Source organism: Tasmannia lanceolata, unplaced genomic scaffold (genome assembly GCF_043159265.1).
Source record: "Tasmannia lanceolata isolate RefF3 unplaced genomic scaffold, GAP_Taslan_0.1 ptg000005l, whole genome shotgun sequence".
Lineage (NCBI taxonomy): Eukaryota > Viridiplantae > Streptophyta > Magnoliopsida > Canellales > Winteraceae > Tasmannia > Tasmannia lanceolata.
In genome coordinates this window covers 11,075,251-11,100,730 of record NW_027518682.1, presented here as the reverse complement: position 1 = coordinate 11,100,730, position 25,480 = coordinate 11,075,251, and the positions used below count along the sequence as shown (strand labels likewise).

Genomic DNA, 25,480 nt, shown 5'->3' with positions numbered 1-25,480 from the left:
CCATTGATCATATAATTTCTACCAATTACGAGACCAAAACTGATTATCTGGTTCTGTTGGTTTTGGATTTTGAGAACATAATGAGTCCAAAACAGATTATTGGACAATCCATTCTCAAAAACAAAACAAACAGGGCCTAAACATATAATATTCATGTCACGAACCCGAATCAGTTCCGGGGAAGACCAGCGTCTTGATCCACTTAAAGTGAAGGATCAATCCTTCATTGTGCACAAAGATAAACTTCCTGGAACAAGATTTTTCATTGATTTAAGAAAGGACAGCAACATATTATTTATAGAAAACCCCTAATCTAGATAACCCTTATCTCTAAAACTCTTCCTACCTATACTAAAAAAAACTAGAGAGCATATCTAAAAATAACAAATATCTAAACAGATTTATTTCAGCGACCCATTTAGTCATGTAAACGTTTTGGACTCGCAATCGGTGCATGGCCTGAAAAATCTTCCATAATAATGCCCTATAATAGATCTGATGCTCAAGCATCCAAATTGAGTGAAACAATTCATGAAAAGGGCCGGCGGCATTAAGCTGAAATGGGCATAACTTGCACCAACACATATTATTTGATGTGCTAAATGAATCACAACCTCAAGAGACAACATATGTCTGTCATAAAAAGCATAGATTACATACAAACTCAACATATAGCAGATGGAATTTCAGCCTATCGCTTTGGCTCATTCCACGTCTTCCCCTCAAAAAATTCACCCAGCATCCGGTCAAGATCCTCCGGAGTGTATCTAATGTATTTCTGAGGGTTCTTTCCGTTCTCGATCAGAGGCCTAAAATTAGATCCAAACCCTATCTTTTAGAATCACTAGAAAAAAGAAGAATCTGAAGAATTAAAGAGTGGCATCAAAATATTGTAAACCCTGACTGTACAATTTTATTTAAGAAACAATGATTGAGTGAGCCCAATCCATATTAAATACACATATACGGCATAAAATAACCTGCATATATGCTGGAATATATAGGTAGTTCATAAACACAGTTAAAAAACACAAGGTACAGATGCACATCAATGTACACAGCTGTTGGAAAACATGCAAGAAGGTGCTTATTCTCTATGATACCACAAAGTTTGTTTTTTAGATTGATATGATACAACATATAGTTAATAAGAGTTCTGTATTCAATTATTCATAAGGCATCTATGTCTAATACTCCATAAAAATCAAGAGCCATAGTAATGCAGTATTTGTGCGACATACCCGTATACTTATCTGGTTTTGTGACAAGTATACATGTACTCGAATATTTGAGGTTCTTGGAAGAATCAGACACATTTACGAATGTATCAAACAAGCAACGCATGGGTATACTCTAATATGTGAGGTTCTTGGAAGAACTATAGACACATTTAATAGTGTATTATTATCGCGTTATTTTCATGAAAACGATTTTTTTTTTTTTTTTGAAGTCAAGGGATTAGTTTGGGATTTTGTCGTTTTATCAGAATGATGAGATAAAATCGGGATATTTTGAAAATATCGGAGATAATTGTGGCATAGATTTTACGTAGGCAAACTTATTATGGAACCGTGTTATACACTTATCAGAGTTTACATGTTTTCATACCTGAAAAGTTGGGACCGTTCCAACACGGAATGAGTACATTCAAGTTAAATGATGGAAGTCATGAGTTACAGGAAACATACCCAAAACGTTTGATAAACGATCTGTAAGCAGGCAAGAGAACTTCGGCGACTGCCAGCCTCAAAGATTCTCGCAACTCACTGTCGGGTACTGTCCATTGAGATTGTCTTTGATGAAGCTCCTCAAACTGGATATTGAATGTCTTGAACCTGAAAAATGGACCACAACTCAGAAAGGTTGTCATAATAAAAAGAGAAAAATACAACCTAATACACATTTCTAACCTCTCTTTCACCACTGCTTTTGAAACTCCACTGCCACTTCCATCGCCTCCCATTGCACTACCACTGCCTGATGAACCCATACTTTGAACAGAGAGAGACAGCAGAATCTGCAACAGGAGCACCAAGTGGTTAGCTCCGCTCACCGATGTCTTCCAGTTAATGATAATTCTTTATCTGAAAATAGAGCCTCAGTGGGAATGATTTTTTGTTTCACAATATAAAGTCTTCAAGTAAAACAGAATGGTTTTGCACACACTTCTTAGCCCTGGATGCAACAACCATTTATCCGTTAAGTAATCAGTCTTTTCAATTGATTAATGGTGGAAAGTAGATGGTGAGGAATGAACATATCTTGTGAAATAGTAAATGGTGGAAAGAAATCTCTCAGATTTCCCAGTAAAAGGAATCTACTCACAGAAAAATATTGAGCAGTTCTTAGAGTAAATATTAAACCTGAAAACAACATGCGACCACAATACTATGAAACTTGGCTTTGGCATATGGTTTGCATATTTATGTTCAAGCATACTGATTGCACAAGAAACAATTAAGTAGATAAATCAAGGCTCGCATAGAGACTGTACCCAAGGAAACCTTTTCCTTGTTGTTTGCTGTTGACAAAAGAAAATTTTGGTTTACTGGACAGAGCTGATTAAGATATGGACATATCAGATCCACAAAGAGAACTATGAGAAAATAGAGAACAAAGCACATTTAGGGGAGCTGCTGTTCATACAGCTGCTGGAGGGAGAAAACCCTTCTTCAAGAATTCAAAAATCTTCAATAATGAATGAGTTAACAGCATAAACCCTCCTTAGTACTGTGTTAGTTAATGCTGATAGAGGGGAGGAGGGATTTTCTAGGAGAGAAGGGTGTTAAGCATATAATAGTCCCTTCAAACCCTTTCTTAAGAGAATAACATAAGAAACTAACTTAAATGATAGTCTTCACCACTAACTTAGTAGCAGCTAATTTAAGTTATAAGTAATGAATTAAGCAAGTGGATTTAAGAAAGGGCTCAAAGTGTAAAAATTGAGCCAAGGCATCACAACAAGCAAACTAGTATATGTGAGCTTGTTACACATTTCACTTAAGAGTTTATAGAAGAAAACCTTTCCCCAAGCAACCCGTTTATATTGATTAGCATGTTGCTGCACAATCCTTCTGTGTCTTTGCACCCAATCGTCCCCCAATAGATCCTTCGCTTCGGACCTGGTAATAGTACAGGAAAGAGTTGGCGGTACATATATATCCCTGAGGAAAATGACATGATCCAATTCCTATACAAGAATATTTACGCACCTGCGTACAGATCTGACCATATAGTGAATATTATTCATGAGAAATAGTTGAGTCAAAGCAGGATCCTTATATTGCTTAGATTTCCCATCCAGGTTAGTCTGAAGAGCTTGCATTATCCGCATTGTCACAGATGCCAACTGTGAATTTGTTTCTCCTACATTTTCAAACTCCTGAAAAAGCTGCTTCAGGGTTGACTGATAACTGTACATGCTTAGCACATGGCTTTGTCAGATCAATCATGCTTAGACATACATGTCCCATAAGCCAAAAGATCAAATGCATGAGAAGCAAATTTCGCGCAGGATTCAAGGACATAACTTAAAAACTATGCAGAATTAGTGAAACTATTTTATTTTATTTTTTTTGAAATGGAGAACTAATGAAACTTAAATTTGAAATTTTATTAATATGGAAAAAATAGGAGATATTCAGGTAGCAGTTGGCAGCCTTCAGTGTTTGCTTCTTTGGTTGGGCCGCATGCAGTGGGCGGATCCAAACGATTAATTTTCTTCAAAAACTTGGGATGTGGTTAGTGGATCGTTGTTCGCTTTGCCTTGAAGCTGGAGCGTCAATTGATCACATGTTCATTCATTGCAAAGTAGCGAGAGAGATTTGGAGTAGTATACTTTCACGGTTTGGTATACAATGGTTATTCTCTTCCACATTATTTAAATTGGTGATGTGCTGGGAGGCGATTCCGTGGAAGAGGAAAGGTAAGGTGCTTTGGAGAATTTGTCTTCTTGAGACCTTGTGGGTTATCTGGAAAGAGAGAAATTCTAGAGTGTTTGATGGCCATTCTAAATCTTCACATTGTTTGTATATTAAAGTGATTGAACCGACTATTGTCTGGGCGAGAAGCCTTCCTTTATTTCGCTTTGTTTTTAACCTTCGATCTTTGGGAGGGATGGGAGGGATGGGAGGAGGCCTGCTTTAGTTTGGAGAGGCGACCCCAAATCGTTCAAGTTTGGGAGGCTCCTCCTAGTGGTTTGATTAATATTAACTTTGATGGCTCAAGTTTGGGGAACCTGGGTCCTGCTGGTGTTGGTGGCCTATGCCAAGACTCCTCTGGCTCCGTTATTTGGGCCTTTTCTAGTCCTGTTGGGGTTTGCGATGATAGCGAGGCGGAGGTTAGAGCAGCATATTTGGGTATCAAACGTCTAGACAAGGATCTTCTTGATATGGTTATTGAGGAGGGTGATTCTAAAAATGTGGTGAGGTGGCTTCATGGGACGTTGGTTCCTCCATGTAGATTTGCCCTTTTTTAATGAGATTTCTTACCTTATTAGTGGGTCCTCCATCGTCTTCAGACACATTAGAAGATCTGGTAATAGTGATGCGGATAGGTTAGCTAGGGATGGAGTGGGGAAATTGGGTTTGGAGTGGTGTGATTTCCTTCCGCCTTGATTTTGTTTATTTTTTTCTTCTTTATTGTATTTTTATTTCTCTCTTGTATCTTTTGGTGGACCATCTCGATCTCCCTTCTTTATTGAATGAATTTTGCAACTATTCAAAAAAAAGAAGCAGTTGGCAGCATTGTTGTATAATGGCTAACATATATTAGGCTGACCATTGGAACTATGTAATAAAGATTAAGGATCAGAAATCCAAAAATTCAACCAGCAACGAGAATGAAATGAAGCAAAATGGAAAGTGCTAAAAAAAAGATGAATAATAATCAACAAAAAGTCTGAAAGCGGAATCATCAATTCACTAAATTTTAGAGTTCTAAAAGACAGACATTCAGTATTTTGATAACAAGCAAAAGAAAAAAAGACACGCATGCCTTAAGTAGGATGAAGATCAAGGTCATCCACAATTAGGAATCACAACTTCTCCAATGAATGAAGTTTTTTCTAGGGTGTAGGACTCAATCCAAGAACCAAAAGTGAGATTCTAATTCTTAGAAGCCACCTAAAAGCTCATTGTAGACATTAGTGTGAGGATCCAAACTTCAAGGTGACATAATTATTTGAAAACACCATTGGTAAAAAAAAAGGGCGGGGGGGAGGGGGCACGAGGCTCCCGCCATTGTGGGGTCTGGGGAGGGCTAGATGTACGCAGCCTTACCTCTGCTTTGCAGAGAGGCTGTTTCCATGACTTGAACCCGTGACCACCAGGTCACAATCGAGCATCCTTACCTTGCACCACGGCTCTCAATTGGTGTTGCTCATAAATAGAAAAATCATACTTGTGAACATTTTTAAGATTGAGGAAAATTTCAGTCATATTTTAGGATGTCATTGACCACTACAATCATACTATTTAGTATTCCACTGACCAGTAAACAACATAGTGTGTCGATTCACTTCATAAGTAAAAACCGCATTAGTCAGAATATACACATGTATGTATGTATGCATGTATATACACAACTCAACTCAACTCAACTAAGCCTTTGTCCCAAACTAGTTGGGGTCGGCTAATGTATGTATGCATGTATGTATATAATAAATGAGGAAACTGTTGGTGCACTCGAGCGCACCAAGCTTACGGTGCACTCGAGTGCCCAATTACATGGGTCCCACATTTTTTGTGGTGATCCAAACCATTCATTTGCAAGGCCCTATCATAGATGGGGTGTGTACCAAAAATCAGGTCCATTGAATCATCCTAACCCCTCCAAAAGTAGAGGGCAAAAATAGGCAGATTTGTGGACAAACAGTGTCTGTCCATTTTGCCCTCCACAAATGGATGGGTTAGGATGATCCTATGGAGCTGCTTTTTGGTAAACACCCCATCTAGGTAAGGGCCTTTCAAATGAATGCTTGGGATCATCCTAACAAAGTGGGCCCACATGAGTTTTGGGCACTCGAGACCAACATTTTCCTCATAATACACACACACACACTAGTAAAAAACCTCATGCGATGCACGGGCCGACAAAGAACTGTACGAACCACATCATAGGTTGATCCAAACCGTCCATGTGATGGAACACAACATCAATAGGTTGTGCCTGTAAAATCATTTCCATAGGCTGATCCTAGCCCTCCAATCTATAGAGGTTTCCATAATTAAAAATGCATAAAGGAGGGGGGTAGGATTGAAATTATGTGGCTTTAATGGATGCTTTTGTCAAAAAGCATAAAGGAGGGGGTAGGATTGAAAATATGTGGGTTGAATGCGTGCCTTTGTTAAAAAAAGTCAAAAAAAGTGATGTCTAATTCTCATAGAATTTTGGGAGAAATTCAAATAATTCTCTCATTTTCTCTTCTGCTATATAGTATATAGATATGAGAAAACGGTTCCTACACACTTGTGTAGATAAGTTATCTACACACTAGCTTCAAATACAATGGGGGGCACACTGTTTGGGTGATCCAAACCATTCATATTTAAGGCCCTCACATAGATAGGGTGTCCACAAAAAATCAGATCCATAGGATCATTCTAACCATTCGAACTGTGGAGGCAAAAAATGGACTAATTTGTGAAGGTTTAAAGACGTCCATTTTACCTCCACAAATCGTAGGGTTGGGATGATCCTATGGATTTGATTTTTTGTGGACAGCCTATCTATGTGAGGGCCTTTAAAATGAATGGCTTGGATCACCCAAACAATGTGGGCCCCCATGTATTTTAAGCTTGTGTGTAGATAACTTCTCTACAAAAGTGTGTAGGAACCCCTCTTTCTCTCTCTCTCTCTCTCTCTCTCTCTCTCTCTCTCTCTCTCTCTATATATATATATATATATATATATATATATATATATATATATATATGATTTGTGGACACAGACACAGGTGTCGTGTCGACACAGACACGGAGTGTCGGACACGGCGAACCCCCAAAATTTAGAAACGGGGACACGGCTAAAATAGAAAGTATATATATGATACAACAACAAATATTAGTTTGAGAAGAGCTAACAAGAGTTTATAATAAATGAGGTAAACACAATATGCAATAATAAAATAAAATGTCACACTTGACACAGCACAAAAACGTGTCCACACGGCCAACTTAAGTCTAACACTTACAGCAGTACATTTAAAGTGTCCAAAGGAGTGTCGACACGGGTGGACACGCGTGTCATGTCGGACACGTGTGTCGGCAATAAATTCAAAGTGTCGGCTAAATTATATATATATATATATATATATATATATATATATATATATGAGAAAATAAAGTATGTGCAGCTGCACAGATAAGCTATATGTTGCATGGGATCCAAAGCATGGGGGGGGGGCACATTTTTTTGGGGGATCCAAAGCATTCATTTGGAAGGCCCACCCATGGATAGGGTGTGTACCAAAAATCAGCCCTATAGGATCATCCTAACCTAATCAAAGTTGGAGGGGAAAATGGACAGACACTTGGAGGGGAAAATGGATACAGTGTCTGTCCATTTTCCCCTCCAACTTTGATTGGGTTAGGATGATCCTATAGGGCTGATTTTTGGTACACACCCTATCCATGGGAGGGCCTTCCAAATGAATGCTTTGGATCCCCCAAAAAATGAACCAATAGGGATGTCTTTGGATCCCATGAACAGATAGCTTATATGTGCAGCTGCACATACTTTATTTATATACATATATGTGTGTGTGTGCGCGCGCGCGCACGTGTGTGCGTGTGTCATGTTTTGAGAACTACTAAATGTAAATATCGATGCATGTGTGTGCTATTTTGCACGGAAGAATGACCTAAAACCCATCTTAATTTACACTTATTAAAATACAGTCTAGCCGCTGGCAAAATGATTCTGGAAGTAAAGGAGGGATGCAATGTGCAAGAGAAGAAAAAGACACTCTTATCTGTTAGAGATGGAGCTAGGGTTAAAGAAAGAAATAAGAAGAGTAGAGATATGGGAGAGTCTCCACTAGGGAGCTCCTCATGTAAATGATGTATATAGAGGCCCAAATAGGGCAACATGTGTACAATAACTACAATACCCTCTACAATACATATAATACCTAATCTACCCTTACATGTTATTCAGCACTCCTCCTCAAGTTGTAGTGTATATATTATGGAACTCCAGCTTGCTATAAAGAAACTACAACAAACAACCAAAAAACAACAAAACATTCAATAAGCTCATGCACACATCCAACTTGGTATAACACTCTGCAAGCTGGTGTGGAGAATACATAATGAAAGCATAATAAAAGATACCGGCCACCATGAGAGTACAATCGTCGAGATCAGCAGCCACCGAAAAGGAACAACTCCTCCTCAAGCAGTACTATGGCGAGGGTGATCAGATCAGCCCCCCCTTCCCCCCAAATTAATGAGAGCCCGGCAAATAAATATGTAGGCCGCAAAGGATCAAACAGAGAAACCTCAGTAGGGAAATAGTAGCGATCCAACGAACAAAAAAAGGGCACACCAAAGGCGCGCACATGAGTAACAGCAAAGCAGCAAGAGCGGAAACATCAGCTAAGCAGCACAACACCAATAGAAGAAGAACAATCATCGGAAATGTGATCGGAACCAACCAACGATGGGCAAACTAACGTCTAGAGACAAGGTCGACGGCGTGAACATCGTCGCCTGAAGGTAAGAAGGAAGAATAAACCAACAAACGATGGGGAAACCATCGTCTAGTGACAAGGTCAACAGCATGAACATTGTCGCCTAAAGAGAACCAACCAACGATGAGGAAACCATCGTCTGGTGACAAGGCCGGCGGGATGAACATCGTCACATGAAAAGAACCAACCAATGATAGGGAAACCATCGTCTGGTGAGACAAGGTCGACGGGGACATCGTCGCCCAGAGAGAACAATGCGAAGAACTGATAACCAAGAATGGTGAAATATATCAAAGAGAAGAAATGACAATGCAAAGAGGAGACAAAACAACCATAGAAGGGTGAACAAAGGAAACACAACTACACTCCCCCTCGGCAAGACTACATGAGCACGGAGACAACAAGACATAAGAGAAAGAAGAACACCAACCAAAGATAACACTAAGACAACAAGACAAGAAAACAAGACAACACTCCCCCTCGAGAAAAGACAGAGAGGACAAGTGTGACTACAATACCCTCTACACTACATATAATACCTAATCTACCCTTACATGTTATTCAACACTATCAAAAACAAAAACTGACACTATAAAAAAAACAAAAATAACCATGTATAGGTCATATGTAGAATGAATGAAAATATTTGAACGAATAGCTTCTGGAAAGAGCAAGATTATGTTGGAACTACTACCATTTTTAGTTAAATAGCTCCAATCACTGCAGTGTAGTACTAGAATGGAATATTCAAAAAATTACAGCATTTAATAAAAAAGAGAAGTGGTAGAAAAAAGTAAAATCAATGGTTAAATGGACTTACTCAAACAGAAATTTCACGTAATTAATTACATAGCTAGTGAGAGGATGGACAGTTCCATCCTGCACAGCAGTTTTTGTGGCATCTTTCTCCACGGCTTCTTCAAAATCACCAAAGGTTTCTTGGGCAGTCTGGGCCAGCCTTTTTGTCAAAGTCAATGAAGATTCTCGCATTTCAGTGCAAGCTTTGCCCTCAAAAATAGTTTCAATCTGCCCAAGAAAATCAAGTTCAGTTAATATAGAAACACTAAATCTGCATGTGCTCAAATAATCTGTGAAAAGCCAAATAAGACTCAGAACAATCGACAAATGAACAATACCATTTCTTTGATTAAATTGATTGAAATGAGCCTACCAAGATCCATATATTAGAGCCAACATACATAATATAACCATGACAATGGCCATGGCTGGAATTACTGCAGACTGTGAATGATATTGCAAAATTAAACTATTGGAATGCTTTTCTCTGACTTTTTTTTCCTGAACAATCACAAATGGACCCTTAACTTTTATCTACATGCCTTATTGTATCGTTTTCACTTTAATTACATACGTTTGCAGAGAGCATTCCTTCTCATGTGAGATCAATTTCATGTGGCAGGGATTCTTAGGAACAATTATTGTGTCAAGTCACTAAGTCAGTTTAATAAAGGGGGATGCATCTAACAACATTGACAAGCAAGGCCAGGATAAACAGACCAAATCACTCGACACATTATCCAACTCAATGGAGTCATTTGATAGTGAAATGGAAGTACATACATGAAAGCTAAGATAGATCTGATTTCTTATGAACGTGCACACCATAAACCAGATGAAACACATGCAATTTTCCATATAACGTAAAAAAACTTAAAGGATAGCACACGGTTGGAGATACATATGAATAATGCAAGTCGCCATTTCCCCACTGATTTGATGGCACTGCAGCAAGAGGATCAGTGGCAAGGTTTTAAATTTTGGTTCTGGTTTCGGTTTCGATCGCTACAGAAATGGGAATGTTTCAGTTTCAGTTGGAAATTTTGATGGAAATCCTGTAAAATCATGGAAAGGTATGAAAACATATGCAAAAGATATAATTGAAAGATGAAACTTCAGAAAATGGTAGAAAAAACACAAATACACACTAAGAAACCATCATATGTGCAAGGCAACCATGAATAATGGTTTTAAAATGTTGAACATCTATTGACATGCATTGCCGCACATGTTTGACAATTAAGTACATACAAATCTCATATGCAATTCATATAAATATTTATACATAATACATGCACCACATTTCACTTCCGATTCATATAAATACATTTATGTAATACATATTGATATAGTGTACCACTATTACACTTAAAATTTTGGTTTATGCATTTCAGTCGTTTCGGCTTCGGTGGGGATGGAAACAGAAACATTTCGACCATTTCGTGTCAATTTCAGTGGAAATTAAAACCATGATCAGTGGCAGAAACCATTTTTCTTGGGTTTGAGTTTCATAATCAGTATTAGAGATTAGCTCAAACTCAGAAATTTACTCATTAGTAGATGTAAGTATTCCATGCAGAGGAGACCCCTAGGCATACAAAAGCCCCCAACAAAAGATGGAAGCACTTAGATTTTGGTGGTATAGAAAAAGGTACATTGGTAAGACCATTGTGGCTGAATTCATCTATAATCATGATGGGTTGGTCTCTCTAAACAGGTGTTGTCAATGTTTGCAAAGGCATATCAAAGCTCTGCTAATTTCATGGCTTTAAATTTCAACCAAAACTAACATGAAATGACAAAAATGTTTCCATTTCCATATCGAAAACAAAATTGTAAGTTTATTAGTGGTATGTTATTCCAATCTGTGTTACATGATTATATTTATATAAATTGTATTTTGTATATGTATTTATATGAAATATATGTGAAATGGAGTATGTATTATATTATCAAACACACGCTAAACAATTATTTTGTGTGTGTGGTTGAGGCGGCGGCGCCGGGGGGGAGGGGGGGGGGGGTTGCTTATGTGATGGTTTTTAGTATGTATTTGTGCCATCCGAAACTGACATGTTTCCATTTTCATCACGACCGAAATGTATACTGAAACCAAAAACCTAAAAGCATGTTCATTTACTCTCTAGTTGATTCCACTAGGGCGCCAGTTAAGTTATTGGTAAGTTTTGTATTCAGCTCGGATGCTAGTTGTTATTAGGAGATGTCCAAGAATATGATTTCATATGGACTAACTACAAACATAAAATCCCTTGGCAATTAGAGTACAATGGTCATACAACCAGAGAAAAGACCAGGAAGCTAGCAAAATTTAGGGTCATATTTAGATCCCAACCAGTTTGGGACAAAGGCTTAGTTGAGTTGAGTTAGATCCTTTGAAAATCGGCATTCATTCATTTAGATGGAACCCTTCTTTTGTTTGTAGATACATGCATGAACCGGGCAATCTTCATTTACTAAGGCATACTGCCCAAGTCATTGTCTTTAGCTTGCCCTTCAATGCAATCCTTTTGGAAGATTGAGTTGATATTACTTAGAATGGAATGCCTGGCACTTACTTCCAAAGAAAATGGGCATACCTGGATCTTGCTAGATAGTATCTCAATTGGCATTGTAAGTACCAGATGCAAGCATTGAAGATGAAGCCGCACACATCAGTCCCAGATCCTCCCCTCCATCTAGCTCTTCGTCATTATGATCTTCAGCCCTGACCCCATGAACTGGAGTTGGTTGCAGACATTCATTGGAACAATGCCCAAGTTGATTGTAGGGGCAGCACATAATTGATTATTTTCTGCAAATTCTCCAACGGTGTCACAAAGGATAGATTTGCTCAACTCGGTTGTGGATTCACCATGTGGAGGAAAACTGAGAAATGAAGATGTTGATGAGAAGTTGAATGATGGAGGACACAACAACATCGATCTTTTTTAATCGACATGGGCCTGTGGCATGTGGAGTTCGAGGACGAGATTGTAATGATCGAGACTAAGGGAATTGTAGTGAGGATCAATTTTTTGAAGCTCAAGAACAGACTTAATACACGTGAATATAGGTAGGAATACCCAAATTCCATGATAAATTCATGTAGAAGTTTCTTTATAGGAGTTTCATAAGCGAGATGATTCTCTTACCAAGCATCAAAATGGAAACTGTTTGTTAATCCAAAAGATACTACTATCCTCAAATTTGCTACTCTTTTTTAACGTAAAGGCCAAAAAAATGGGGAATGAAGAAGTGCAAATAAGTAGAAGAATAATTAGTCAGGAAGTGGGAGATGGACTCAGGCAAGACAGAAATAGGTGGATGACCAACATTGAGAATGAGGTTGTGGGGAGGTTGAGTTCAGCTCTCAGAGCCATAGCACTTGGAGGAGCAAGAAACATGATGTGGTGGACAGATAGCGTGTTGAGGCTCGAGTACAAAGCTATGGTGTGTGAGATGATGTGGGTTAAATCTCTACAGGATGAAATTGGTATTTATATTCATATGCTGATGAATATGATGTGTGGTAGCCAGGCAAAATACATCAAAGTTGATTATTGTCAATTTAATAGGGAGTTGGTTATGTCCAAGAAGATTTTAATGCCCCATGCGAAATCAGAGGATCAACTAGGTGATGTCTGCGGGTGTAGGCCTTTTTAAGTCTGTGTATCAAGCTGAGCATGATCAATATCTATGCTCCAATATCTATGCTCCAACTTGAGGAGGAGTATTAAGAGTGTACGGTTAGTCTTAGGGCAGTTTTGTCGTTTCAGATTATTAGGTAAGCATATACAACTCAACTCAACTCAACTAAGCCTTTGTCCCAAACTAGTTGGGGTCGGCTAATGAATCCTTTAGAAAATTTTCATGAAGAAGGTGAAAAGATCTACCTGGCTCAAATTGACCAAGTCTAACCCTGACACTACTTCGGTTCAACTATATGGACCACTTTCTTCCATTCTATTGTATCTGTTCATGTTCTCTGATATGTTCCTAGCCCTCAAGTCTTTCCTCAATGTTTCTACCCAAGTTGTTTTCGGTCTGCCCCTACCTCTTTTTACTCCAACTTGGCATGTGTCACTTCTTCTCACTGGAGCATCCAAAGGCCTGCGTTGGATATGCCCAAACCATCTTAAGCGGTACTCTCTCATCTTCTCCTCAATTGGTGCCACCCCCACCGTTTTACGTATGTCTTCATTTTTAATTCGATCCAACCTTGTGTGGCAGCACATCCATCTAAGCATTCGCATCTCCGCTACACTCATCTTATGCACATACTGCTTCTTGGTGGCCCAACATTCCGAGCCGTACAACATGGCTAGTCTCAGAGCTGTCTTATAAAACTTCCCGTCAACTTGGTAGGTATTTTTTTTTTTTGAAATGGCAAGATGAATTCATTAAAAAGGAAGGGGACCGAGGTGGGCCTCAACCAAAATTACAAAAAAATAAAACAACAATAACAAGAAAGACAAATCTCAAGGAGGGAGGAAGTCAAACCACTCCAACTCCAACCTCCTAACCCCACTTCTAGCTAAGGAGTCTGCCTCCCCATTAGCAGATCGCCGAACATGATTGAAAACAATAGATGAGCCTGCAATTAAATCATCTATTTCATCAAAAATAGAAGAAAATCTCCAAGGAGGCGACACCAACCCCTTCAACCATTTAATCACATTCAAAGAATCTCCCTCCACAATAGTGGTATCCATGCTATCTCTCTCAAGCCTTTTTATGCCATGATAAACCGCCCTCACCTCGGCCTCCGAGGCATCACAAACTCCAAGAGGGCCGGCAAAAGCCCATATAACTTCACCACAAGCATCCCGACACAACCCACCAACACCGGCCGGGCCCGGGTTCCCAATACTCGACCCATCAAAGTTAATTTTGAACATTTCATTAGGCGGAGCCTCCCATCTCTGAACAATCGGATGTCGGCTCTTCCTACTAAAGCAAACAATCCTCCAACCCTCCCATAAGTCAAAGGCTGATACAAAACGGAAAGCCGGTAAACTTCTCGCCCATGAAATAGTGAGCGCAATAATTTTCATATATATCCAATACGGAGATTTTGCAACTCCTTCAAAGACACGGGAGTTTCTCTCTTTCCATATCACCCACCATGTTGCAAGAAGACACAAATTCCACAATACTTTGCCCTTCTTCTTCCATGGCACAAAGGTCCAAAGAAGAATCAACTCTGGAATAGAAAATGGAAAAATCCAAAATATGCCAAATCTCAGAAATATCAAACTCCATACCTGACGCGTAAAGGAGCAATGCATGAAGAGATGATCCACAGATTCACCATCTTTCAAGCAGAGGGGGCAATGGTCAACAAGCATCATACCGCGCTTCCGGAGGAAGTTAATCGTTTGAATCCGATCACGACATACCGCCCATCCGAAGAAACCAACTCTAGGCGGGCAATGAAATTTCCATACCTCGGCTGAAATGGAGGATACACTGCAAGGCAATAAGCTGAAATAGAAAGATTTGACAGAGAAAAAACCAGACGATTCCGCAGTCCATACTCTTTTATCCAAACCGCTTTTCTTAATGTAGCAACCATCTAAAAGCTTAAGAAATTGGGCAACCGACTCTAGCTCCCGATCAAAGAAGTTCCTTCTAAACCTAGGGGACCAAACTAAACTACCCCCTTCTCGAGCAAAGCATTCAGAAACAAAACTCTCTTTCTCAGCGGCTACACGATATAAATTTGGGAATAAACTCATAAGAGGCTCATCAGCACACCACACATCCCTCCAAAATTTTATTCGATCCCCCGAATACACTCTAAATCTAATCCTCAAAAGAAAAGCAAATGACATTTTCAAAATGTCACGCCAAACAGTCAGACCTTGTTTCTTGTAATGGTTTTTAGATTCCCACTTTCCCGGCTTGCACCCATATTTACTCCCAATTACCCTAACCCACAACTGAGAATTTTCCTCCCCGAACCTCCATAACCATTTTCCTAACAAGGCATGATTAAATTCTTTCACTCTCCTAATACCCAAACCACCATTCTTAACAGGTAAGCACACACTCTTCCAACTGACCAAAGAAATACCCTTTTTCCTTTCATTGCCTCCCCATAAAAATCTACGTTGGATTTGTTCAATACGCGATACAACACTGACCGGGCATTTAAACAAAGACAAAAAATATATGGGAATATTGGCCAACACCGCCTTAACCAACACAAGCCTTCCCCCTCTAGAAACAAGATTTCTTTTCCATGATTCCAACCTCCTTTCAATTCTCTCTACAACAGGATCCCACAAAGATTTTTTTGGTCTCCCCACCCCCAATGGGAGACCCAGGTATGAGGAAGGCAATTGATCAAGCTGACAACCCAGAGTCTTAGCCAATTCAAGCGCCTCATCCTGCGGGATGTTTAGGGTATATAATCTAGATTTATGAAAATTGGATCTCTGCCCCGTAATCAACTCATAACATCTAAGGGAAGATTTTAAATTCATCGCTTGGATCATATTTGGTTCACAAAACAGGAGCGTATCATCAGCAAATTGAAGATGAGACACTTCTACCTGCTGGCTTCCAATCTTAAAACCATTGAATAAGCCCAACCCACTCCCTTTAAACATCAATCTGCTAAGAGTCTCCGCCACGATGACAAAAAGAAAAGGGGATAAGGGGTCACCCTGCCTAAGTCCTCGAGATGACTTAAAAAATCCTTTAGGGGACCCATTAATCAGAATGGAAAACCAAGCCGAAGAGACACAACCCCTCATCCATTCTCTCCATTTACTTCCAAACCCCATTCTTCCAAGCAAGTAATCTAAGCAATCCCATTCCACCCTATCATAAGCCTTCTCCATATCCAATTTGCACATAAAACCTCCCATGCCATTTCTAAGATAAAAGTCAATGGCCTCATTCGCAACTAATGAGCAGTCAAGAATCTGCCTATTAGCCACAAAAGCACTTTGGCAATCTGAGATAATGGATGGAAGTACCATCTTTAACCGATCCGCTAGAACCTTTGCCAAAACTTTGTATAAACATCCCACTAAGCTTATTGGACGGTACTCCGAAATTTTAGAGGCACCAGGAACCTTAGGGATAAGGGTAATGAAAGTAGCCCCAGTGCCTTTATCCAAAGCCAACCCATGATAGAACTCCTAAAAAAATTTCAGGATATCCCCTTTTACATACGACCAACAGGATTGGAAAAAAGCTAAACAAAAACCATCAGGACCAGGGGCCTTATCCTTGCTAATAGAGAAAACACATTTTTCAACCTCCTCTTCTTCAAAGGGTCTCTCTAATGCAACCCTCTGAGCCATACTCAGCCCACTAAACTCCAGATCTTCTGGAAGTGGTCTCATGATACCCTCAGACGAGTACAGGGACGTATAAAAATCCAAGATCACTCTAGTAACCCCATCCTTCCCTGATACTCTGATTCCATTGTCAACCAAAGACTCGATCCTATTTCTCCGTCTTCTGGCACTGGCCATAGCATGAAAATAAGCCGTATTTTTGTCCCCCTCCTTTAACCATCTCACTCTCGACTTCTGCCTCCACGTTATCTCCTCATGGAGCAGCAGTCCTTTATGCTCTTCTTTAACTCTACCCAATTCCTCCCTCGAAATTACGGACCCTAATCCAGATTCTTCCAACACATTTAAATCACCAATTCTTTTTTCTAGCCAAACTTTTCTACTCGAATCAGCTTGACCTCTTTCAGCTACCCATTCCTTTAACTTTTTCTTTACATACCTAAGCTTCTGCCCAATAACCACATCCGCTGGACCCTCACACTTATGCGCTACCCACCAAACACCCAATCTTTCCTCCATGAGGGGAATTTGAAGCCACGAAATCTCAAACCTAAAAGGAGGAGGTCCCCAAGACTCCATTCTAGGATCCAAGAGAATAGGACAATGATCAGATACCGAGTGAACGAGAGCCTTTTGGAGAACCTCAGGAGCCAAATTCAGCCAACCAGGACAAATAAGAAATCGATCAATCCTACTAAGACTTTCACCTCTGCTCCAAGTAAACCTAGCTCCAGATAATGGAAGGTCAATAATATTATGTTTTGAAATGAAAGTTGCAAAAGCAGCCATGTTTTGATTTGCTCTCCGACATCCTAACCTTTCACAAACTTGGTAGGTATTTTACAATCGCACGTATCTCCTGAAAATGCTTCCACTTCAAGTAACCTGCTCTTATTATGTGGTTAACATTCTCTTCAATCTCTCCTTCCTTATGTAAGATTGAACCGAGATAGCGAAAGATATCCCTCTTAGGTACCTCCTGTCCAGTCATATTTACTACATCGTCGCCCCACCTCCTTACATTACTAAAGTTGCACTATATATACTCTGTCTTAGTCAAACTCGGTCTAAAATCTTTGGATTCCAAAGTATTTCTCCATAAATCTAACTTAGCATTAACTCCTGCTTTGGTTTCGTCAATTAATTATGTCATCTGCAAATAACATACATCATGGCACCTCGTCCTGGGTTCCCTTCGTAAGTTCATCCATAACTAGAGAAAAAATAAGGGCTTAGAGCTGATCCTTGGTGCAGTCTTATTGTAATTGGAAACTCACTAGACGTACCATCCGTAGTTCTGACACAAGTTACTGCTCCATCGTACATATCCTTAATCATATCAACATATTTAGTATGCACTTTTTTTCCTTTCAATGACCCATCAAATAACACTCCTGGGAACCCTATCATAAACTTTCTCCAAATCAATGAAAACCATATGAAGGTCCTTTTGTTTTCTCTAAATCTCTCCATTAACCGCCTAATCAAGAAGATAGCTTCCATAGTCGATCATCTGGGCATGAAGCCAAACTGATTCTCTGACACCTAAGTCTCTTTTCTTAGTCTATGCTCAATTACCCTCTCCCAAAGCTTCATGGTGTGACTCATTAGCTTAATCCTCGGTAATTGGTGCAACTCTGTATATCCCCTTTATTCTTATAAATAGGTACTAATGTACTCTTCGTCCACTCGTCAGGCATCTTCTTATCTTCAAAATATTGCTAAATAATCTAGTTAACCAAACCAAACCCACATCACCCAAGCATCTCCTATAAGTCTCCATAGGAATACCGTCAAACCCCATAGCCTTACATAATTTCATATTTGTCATAGCTACTCTTACCTCTGATGTTCGAATTCTACGGACAAACCTCCGGTTTGTATCATCAAAGGCATTATCAAGTTCTTCCAAATTCGCTATAAGTTCTCCATCAAACAACTTATCGAAGTAACTTCTCCACCTCTCTTTAACCTTATTTTGTTTTACTAACAATCTTTGATTCTCGTCTTTGATGCATTTTATATGATTCAAGTCCCTGCACTTCCTTTCTCTCATCTTAGCAAGCTTCTAAACATCTTTTTCACCCTCTTTCGTCCCTAACCTATGGTACAAATCCTCATAGACCTTGCCTCTAGCTTCCCTTATTGCCTTCGTAACTTCTTTTTTAGCCATTAGGTATATATATATATTAGCCTCTCTTTCTAAAATCCTAATGCACTCTCTTTCTCCCTCTTTCAATAGTGCCCTTCTCTCTTTCTCCCTCTCTCCAAAGCAACAAAGTCAATTGATGATAGAGATTAAATCAAACCTAAAGGAAGTTCAATAAGGAATCTATAATTTCCTTGTTAGCAAAGACTGAAGTAACTAAAAGAGAATTACCAAACATTGATTAAAAATTTTCACTGGGAAATTCCCCCATATTTCTATTAATTACTAAAATTACTAGCAATTTGATTTCCGCCTTTTGGTGGGATAGTCAAATGGATAGCAAAGCCGCCTTCAGCCCTTCGCTTAGTAAACCCCTCTTTTAGTAAGCCCCTCTTAGAGCCTCTACTAAATTCCGCTTGACCTTAAAACATCAGCCCTGTTTTTAACGCATCGACAGTGGCAACCTTTTCATTATATCATAACAGTTTGGTTAGGCTTAGTTGACTTTGGCAACGACAGAAGCAAGTAGTTGACGAAGGAGAACAGCCTTGTCTGTTATGCTACTTCCTTCGAGTTGACAAAGGCGAACAGCCCCCGTTTGATAGATAGCTTATCGGACCTCCCTTTAGAATCGCAAGAGAGTGTGCCGTATGTTTAGACCGTGACTGTTGTCGTGGAAAAGGATTTGTTTTCTGTCAAAGAAGCATGCTTAACACAAGCTGTTATTCGGTCCGCGTCTAAACTAAATTAACGGTAAGTACTCATACTCTCTCTTTTGTAGATACTCTATCCCTTCCAGCTTTGTAAGCAAAGAGTGAAGAAAATAAAAGAAAATTACCAAAAAAATCTAGATTAAAATTTTCAGCACAAATTCCCCCATATTTCAGTTTTACTAAAATTACTAGTCGTTTGATTTAAACACCTTACAGCATTTTCTCTACCTATGTTATCCTTAGCTAAAGATAGACTATTATTTTGGTAGGGGGGTTAAGACCACTAAAAAGGGTGGCCCAGTGCACGCTCCAGCCATTGCGAGGTCGGGAGGGCTAGATGTACTTAGCCTCTGCTTTGCAGAGAGGCCGTTTCTGTGACTCGAGCCCGTGACCACCAGGTCACAATGGAGCAACCTTACCGTTGCACCCTCTTGCCTCCATAAATAGGACTTCTCTTCTTGAGTTACTATCTAAAAAGTCAAAACAATCTCATGTGGTGAATTCAAGCTACATCCCTCTTGGAAAAATGAAGACAGTGAGAGATATATGTATATATTCTTACTAATTTCTTTTATAAGTTTAATTTTTCATGTTGCTTCCAAGAAATCATTTCTATCATTAGCAAAGGATACAATAGAATGTTAAAAGCTATGAAGGAAGATATTAGTAATTTTTTTAATGGTAAGAGATTAGTAATTAACTAATTAACAAAACTTTGGGGAATTTGGGATGAAAATTTTTGTTCAAGAGAAGTTTTAGTAGTTTTTCTAAATAATGAAAATAAAAATAAAAATAGGAGGTATGCTTTCACCATTACAACTGGCACTGACTATGTGCTGATTAGTGATCAATGGGCAACAAGATACTCGCTGCTTGCATACTTTTTTGCCAGTTGACAGCCATAGGAATTGCTATGTGCAAATTCCTGGTGGCAATGGGGGCCCTTTTGACAATTCATAGGGTAACTTTGACAGCCCTAATAACTGTTAGCTTATCAAAAATGCATCGAGGTAAATGTACATTATAAGTTTCAACTCCCACATGGTTTTATGTAATTCTATTTCTGCTACTCTATAAACTAATAAGTTATGAAAGATTGAAATCCCATCTCGTACCTCTGGCTGGAGTTCACGCATTATTTCATACATGTCTAGAAGTACGAACAGCTTTTCTGGTGACCTCTTGCTTTTGGCAATAGCCTCTCCAAAACTAAGGAGCACTGCCACACTGTTTCCAGTTACTTCTGCAAAACAATGATCCTTGAGGGAATCCATGCCTTCAAAAATTTGATCACAAACTTTTGCCTCCGCTGCAAATAGCAGTTTGACCTGTTTTCAAGCAAAATAGGATGATGAAAAACAAGCAACATAAATCTTAGGATCTTAGCTTCTGAGTTGCCACAGAAATCCTTACAGCAATCCGCATGAAGTGAATCCAATTTCCAATTTTGGCCTCCAAAACCTCCCATTGCATCTTCTGTACATCATCTTTACCCAGTTTTTCCACACCCAATTTTCGCAGGCTTTGTTCTAAAACTGAAGCACGAGTGTCCCTGAGTACCAAAAATAAAGCTATCTATGAATAGGGATTCTCAGGCATTTAAGGACAAAGGAATTACCAGCAATAAAAATGCATGATAAAACAATATTAAACAGATACCGGACCATATTACTATTTCAAGAGGAATATATAGCTGGGGTACGATTCTTCTCTAAAGTAATCACCATAGAGGATTCTAATAAAAAAATGATTCTTCTCTAAACACGCTCAATTGCACATCTTTTAAGTGAGAATAAGAAATCTTACCTATAAATTTTTAGCAACTGCTGCTGGTGACCAGCTTGAACCATTTGTTGTGCTAAATCATGCAGGAGTGGCATTATTCTTGGGGGAATGAGAGTTGGAGGCGTGTAGACAGCATTTTCTAAACTTTTGCCTTGATGATCAGAATGATTGGTGGAAGAGGGATTTTTACCACTAGCATCACCTTGGTGCCCAGGTGATCCGGCTGATGGACGCAGATTGTTGGGGAGGCAATCGAAAAGGCGATCAGGTTCCACAGGTTTACTGAACCAAACAAAAGCTTAATTGAGGGGGCACAGTAATTGAATCTTTGCATAACAAATGTTCCTATCGTAAGATTGCATACAAACTCCCATAGGTGCATGTTTGGCATGCATTTGGCAGAGAATCAGTACCAGCAGAAATCAATTTAGCAATCAGAAAACAGGCCAGCACGAGTCATGTTTAAATTTTTAAAAAAAATAATGTCAGTCACAGCATAACAGTGCGAAAAAGGTTTGTCACCAATCTGAAAAATAAATAAAATTGAGGCCAGTTGCGAAATCCAAATCAATGCAATTGTAATATACAATATGAAGGAGAACTTCTGCATTGAATATATGAAAAAAGATGATAGACAAACAAATAATTAGATGATTGATACAAGCATTGTACATGAATCTGATATATACAGGAAAATGATATCTGCACTTCCTTGTTTTACAGCATTCCTCACTTCGTCAAACACTTTTTTAAACAGCATTGATAGCTTTTTGGGAATTGTACTGACCTATAATACTTAATTAGAAAAGTGTAAAATAAAACAAGGAGTGCCACTAGCAAAATACGGGCATGTGGATATCATGATATATGCATGTCCGTATGAGGACACGGATTCTTGCGTTGAGTGTCAGACATGGATTCGAGGGGTCCGACACAACAATTCCCAAAAATCTAGAAATGGGGACATGCTTGTAGGCATGCTTATATATAAAATTACTGATTACTTATCATAATTTGCAACAAAATAAATATTGTATTCATTTAACAAACTAATACATCTTTGGATTAAGCAACTATAAGTCTCAATGACACATGAGATGACCAAATAACAATGCATTCATCAATGTAACGTAGTCATCTTCAGTCTCCAATATGCATCAAGAAATAAAGATAAAAAAATACAATGAATATAATATTGGTAGAGTGTTTATTTAATATTAGTTAAAGAATTAAAAAGTAAAATAAGAATTAATACTAAAAGATGAGGTAAACACAATATTCAATAATAAATAGTATATCACTTGCACGGTCCAATAACGTCTCGACACGCCTACATTGAGTCTAACAGTTCTAGCAATACATTTACAAGTGTCGAAAGGAGTGTTAATACGTGTTGACAAACATGTAGGTGCCGATACGTGTGTCTGCTAAAAGTTCAAAGTGTAGGCTAAATCCTAGCAAAAATAATATCAGCCATTGATAAAATAACAAACCTGTAAGAAGATAAGAGTTGCCTAAACTCCTCTTCTAGCTTTAAGATGGCCTTAGAGAGCAAACCATTGACATGGCTAAGTACTCCATCACTACTCTTGAAGCTTTTGTTGGAACTGAAGAAACGGGCATTGCTTCTCAACTGATCAACTGCCTCTAGATAACTTTCTAGGTCTTCATGTGGCCCTTTCAGTATTTTGGCTTCTGCCTGCATATTTGGAAAGGTATCAATACCAACATCACAAAAATTGTATCACCACTACTGAAAGAGCTTTGTACAGTATTGTTCCGATAACAATAACCAGGAAAGTTTAACAACAAGTACGGACATGAACATCGGAAACAAATCTCACTAGTTAGTGTATTTTTACTTCTAGTTGAATGGTTCATCTATGTCCTTTATGGTTGCCATCCAGCATTAACAGCTTCTTATTCAATCAAAGCATCATTATTATTCATAGAAATCCTTAGTTCCTTTACATATATTTTACCTTACTACTCCAGATTACTGTGAATTTATAAAGCAATAAGAACCACCTAACTACAAACAGTAACAAATGATCCACCTGCGTAGGTATGTATAAAGATATGCATCAGCAATACGTGAATGATACAACCTCCACCATTGATGCATTTCTATCTATAAAAAAAAACATAAGTCCCACAGGTGGATCCCCGTGCACAAAAAATGCAACAGTGTGCGCACAAAACTATATATTGGCAGTAATATTATTGTATTTGTAGTGCCCATGTCTTGATTCTTGAGTAATACATCACCTCTTAATATCTGGCACAAACACTATTCTTGTTGATCAACAATAAATATAATAATCAATTAAAGGGCACAAAGGTGCACTGCCCATACAGTTGCAGCCCAACAAGAAAAGAATAGAAGTGCCCTTGTTACATTGCTCGGAATCAGACACTAGCTTAGTAGTGATGCATCACCTCATCAATTATCTGGCACAAATAGCATGTTTTCGATCAACAATAAATAACCAATTGAAGGGCACAAAGGCGCACCCGTGGCAGAGTGGCATTCAAAGAAGAAAAGAATTGAAGTGCCCGTGTTATATTGCTCCAAGTCAGCCGCTAGCTTTAACAAGGTTGGTCAAGAGTAGTTTTGCAAGGAATCAAGATAACTGAGCCGGGAGACTTAACCAGGTTGATAGCGGAAGGAGATTCACTAAATATAATCAGGTGGATGGATGGGAGCCACATCCTTGGAAATTTGCCCATATGATTGACCAGAGTTAGGATTGTGCAGCGGACTCGCATGTTCGTTTCCAGTATATTAAGAGATCGGCCAATAGTGATGTGGTCATGCGGATAGGCTAGCCTGTGCAGGCGTTGGTTGGTATGGTGTCTTTGAAGATTTTATATGTTCTTCCCTCTGGGGGCTCAGTTATTTCTTGTATTTTTGTTTTTGTTTTTCTGGTTCTTATTTTGTTGCACATTCTTCTCTCTTCTATCTTAGGATTCTCTTTACGGCAATTCAATGAGCAATACCAAGATTACTTTGATATCTACTTACCAAGACCTACAACAGAAGTCTAGATCTGGTCTTGTACACAAAATGTCATACATTAGGCTTCCTACTGTCGAAGCAAAGGGTTTGCTCTGTATTTCATTTATCTCATCATCATTAGATAGCGTCATGTCCTTCGATAAGTTGGTAACTTTACAAAACCAGAGTATCGTGAGTATAAGTTCTTTCAAATTGTGATTACTCCGAAAAAGATGCATCACTAGAACACCATAAATCCATCTAAGTGAATCAAAACAGCCAATTGGTAGAAAGACCAAGATCAAATATCATTGAAAATAGGAAAATACCGACCTGGCGCGAGAGATCGAATTGAGCCAATATAACCTCCGCAGACTTCAATGTCTTATCGATACTCTCGTGCGCTTTCCGAATCGAATGTGTCCTCACCTAAAGATTAAACACAAATTCAACCAAAAAAGGAGAGGAAAAAAGAAGAACAAAAACTGAATTCTGCAAACGCATCATGTATAGAATCAAAAAATTCCATGAGCCATGTATATAATCAAACCCTAGCAGAAACCGTAATTTCAATTTCAGATAGGATAGGATAGGGAGAGAAGGAGAAGAGTAGAGAAACCCTAATTTCAATTTCGGATCGAATTCGGATCTTACCTGGGTGGGGCGCATTGCGGAATCGAGAGCGGAGAGGCGATGATCAAAGGATCCGAGAATTGTGACCATGTTGTCTGTGATAGTTTGGCTCTTCTGAAGAGATTCCCTCATGAAGGCTGCTCGTTCTGTTAGGGTTTCCATGGGGAGAGGAACGCCCATTTCAGAAATCTTGAAAGGGGAGCAAAAAAGGGCGTGAAATTACGCCACCATTGCTTTTGCGTGGAGTATACCAAGATGGGAGATTGAAATGGAGAGAGATGGGATTGTTGACTATCAATAGTTGGATGAGACAGCTCATGTGAAAATACACTGCAACAGGGAAGAAGCTGTCTCGCTTCGTTTATTTTTCTTCCACCAAGTTTAATTGAGGAAAAGGAT

General features: G+C 39.0%; 1 protein-coding gene across 1 annotated transcript; it reads right to left on the bottom strand.

The window, feature by feature from the left end:
• Nucleotides 1-550: 550 nt before the first annotated feature.
• On the bottom strand, nt 551-25,480 carry LOC143877474 (exocyst complex component EXO70A1-like). The gene is made up of 12 exons (XM_077379522.1): nt 25,103-25,480; nt 24,782-24,877; nt 22,944-23,149; nt 21,472-21,732; nt 21,079-21,217; nt 20,781-20,993; nt 9,513-9,718; nt 3,213-3,413; nt 3,023-3,122; nt 1,911-2,017; nt 1,689-1,835; nt 551-809 (listed from the first exon to the last, which is right to left on the bottom strand). The coding sequence occupies exons 1-12, from the start codon at nt 25,259-25,261 to the stop codon at nt 692-694; spliced, it is 1,953 nt and encodes a 650-aa protein (XP_077235637.1). The 5' UTR covers nt 25,262-25,480; the 3' UTR covers nt 551-691.

Coding starts and splice junctions, on each gene's coding strand:
- LOC143877474 (XM_077379522.1), bottom strand. CDS start 25,261: ATGGGCGTTCCTCTCCCCATGGAAACCCTAACAGAACGAGCAGCCTTC. Junction 21,218..21,471: donor CAGTTGCTAAAAATTTATAG/GTAAGATTTCTT, acceptor TTTGGTACTCAG/GGACACTCGTGCTTCAGTTT. Junction 20,994..21,078: donor TTCACTTCATGCGGATTGCT/GTAAGGATTTCT, acceptor GCTTGAAAACAG/GTCAAACTGCTATTTGCAGC.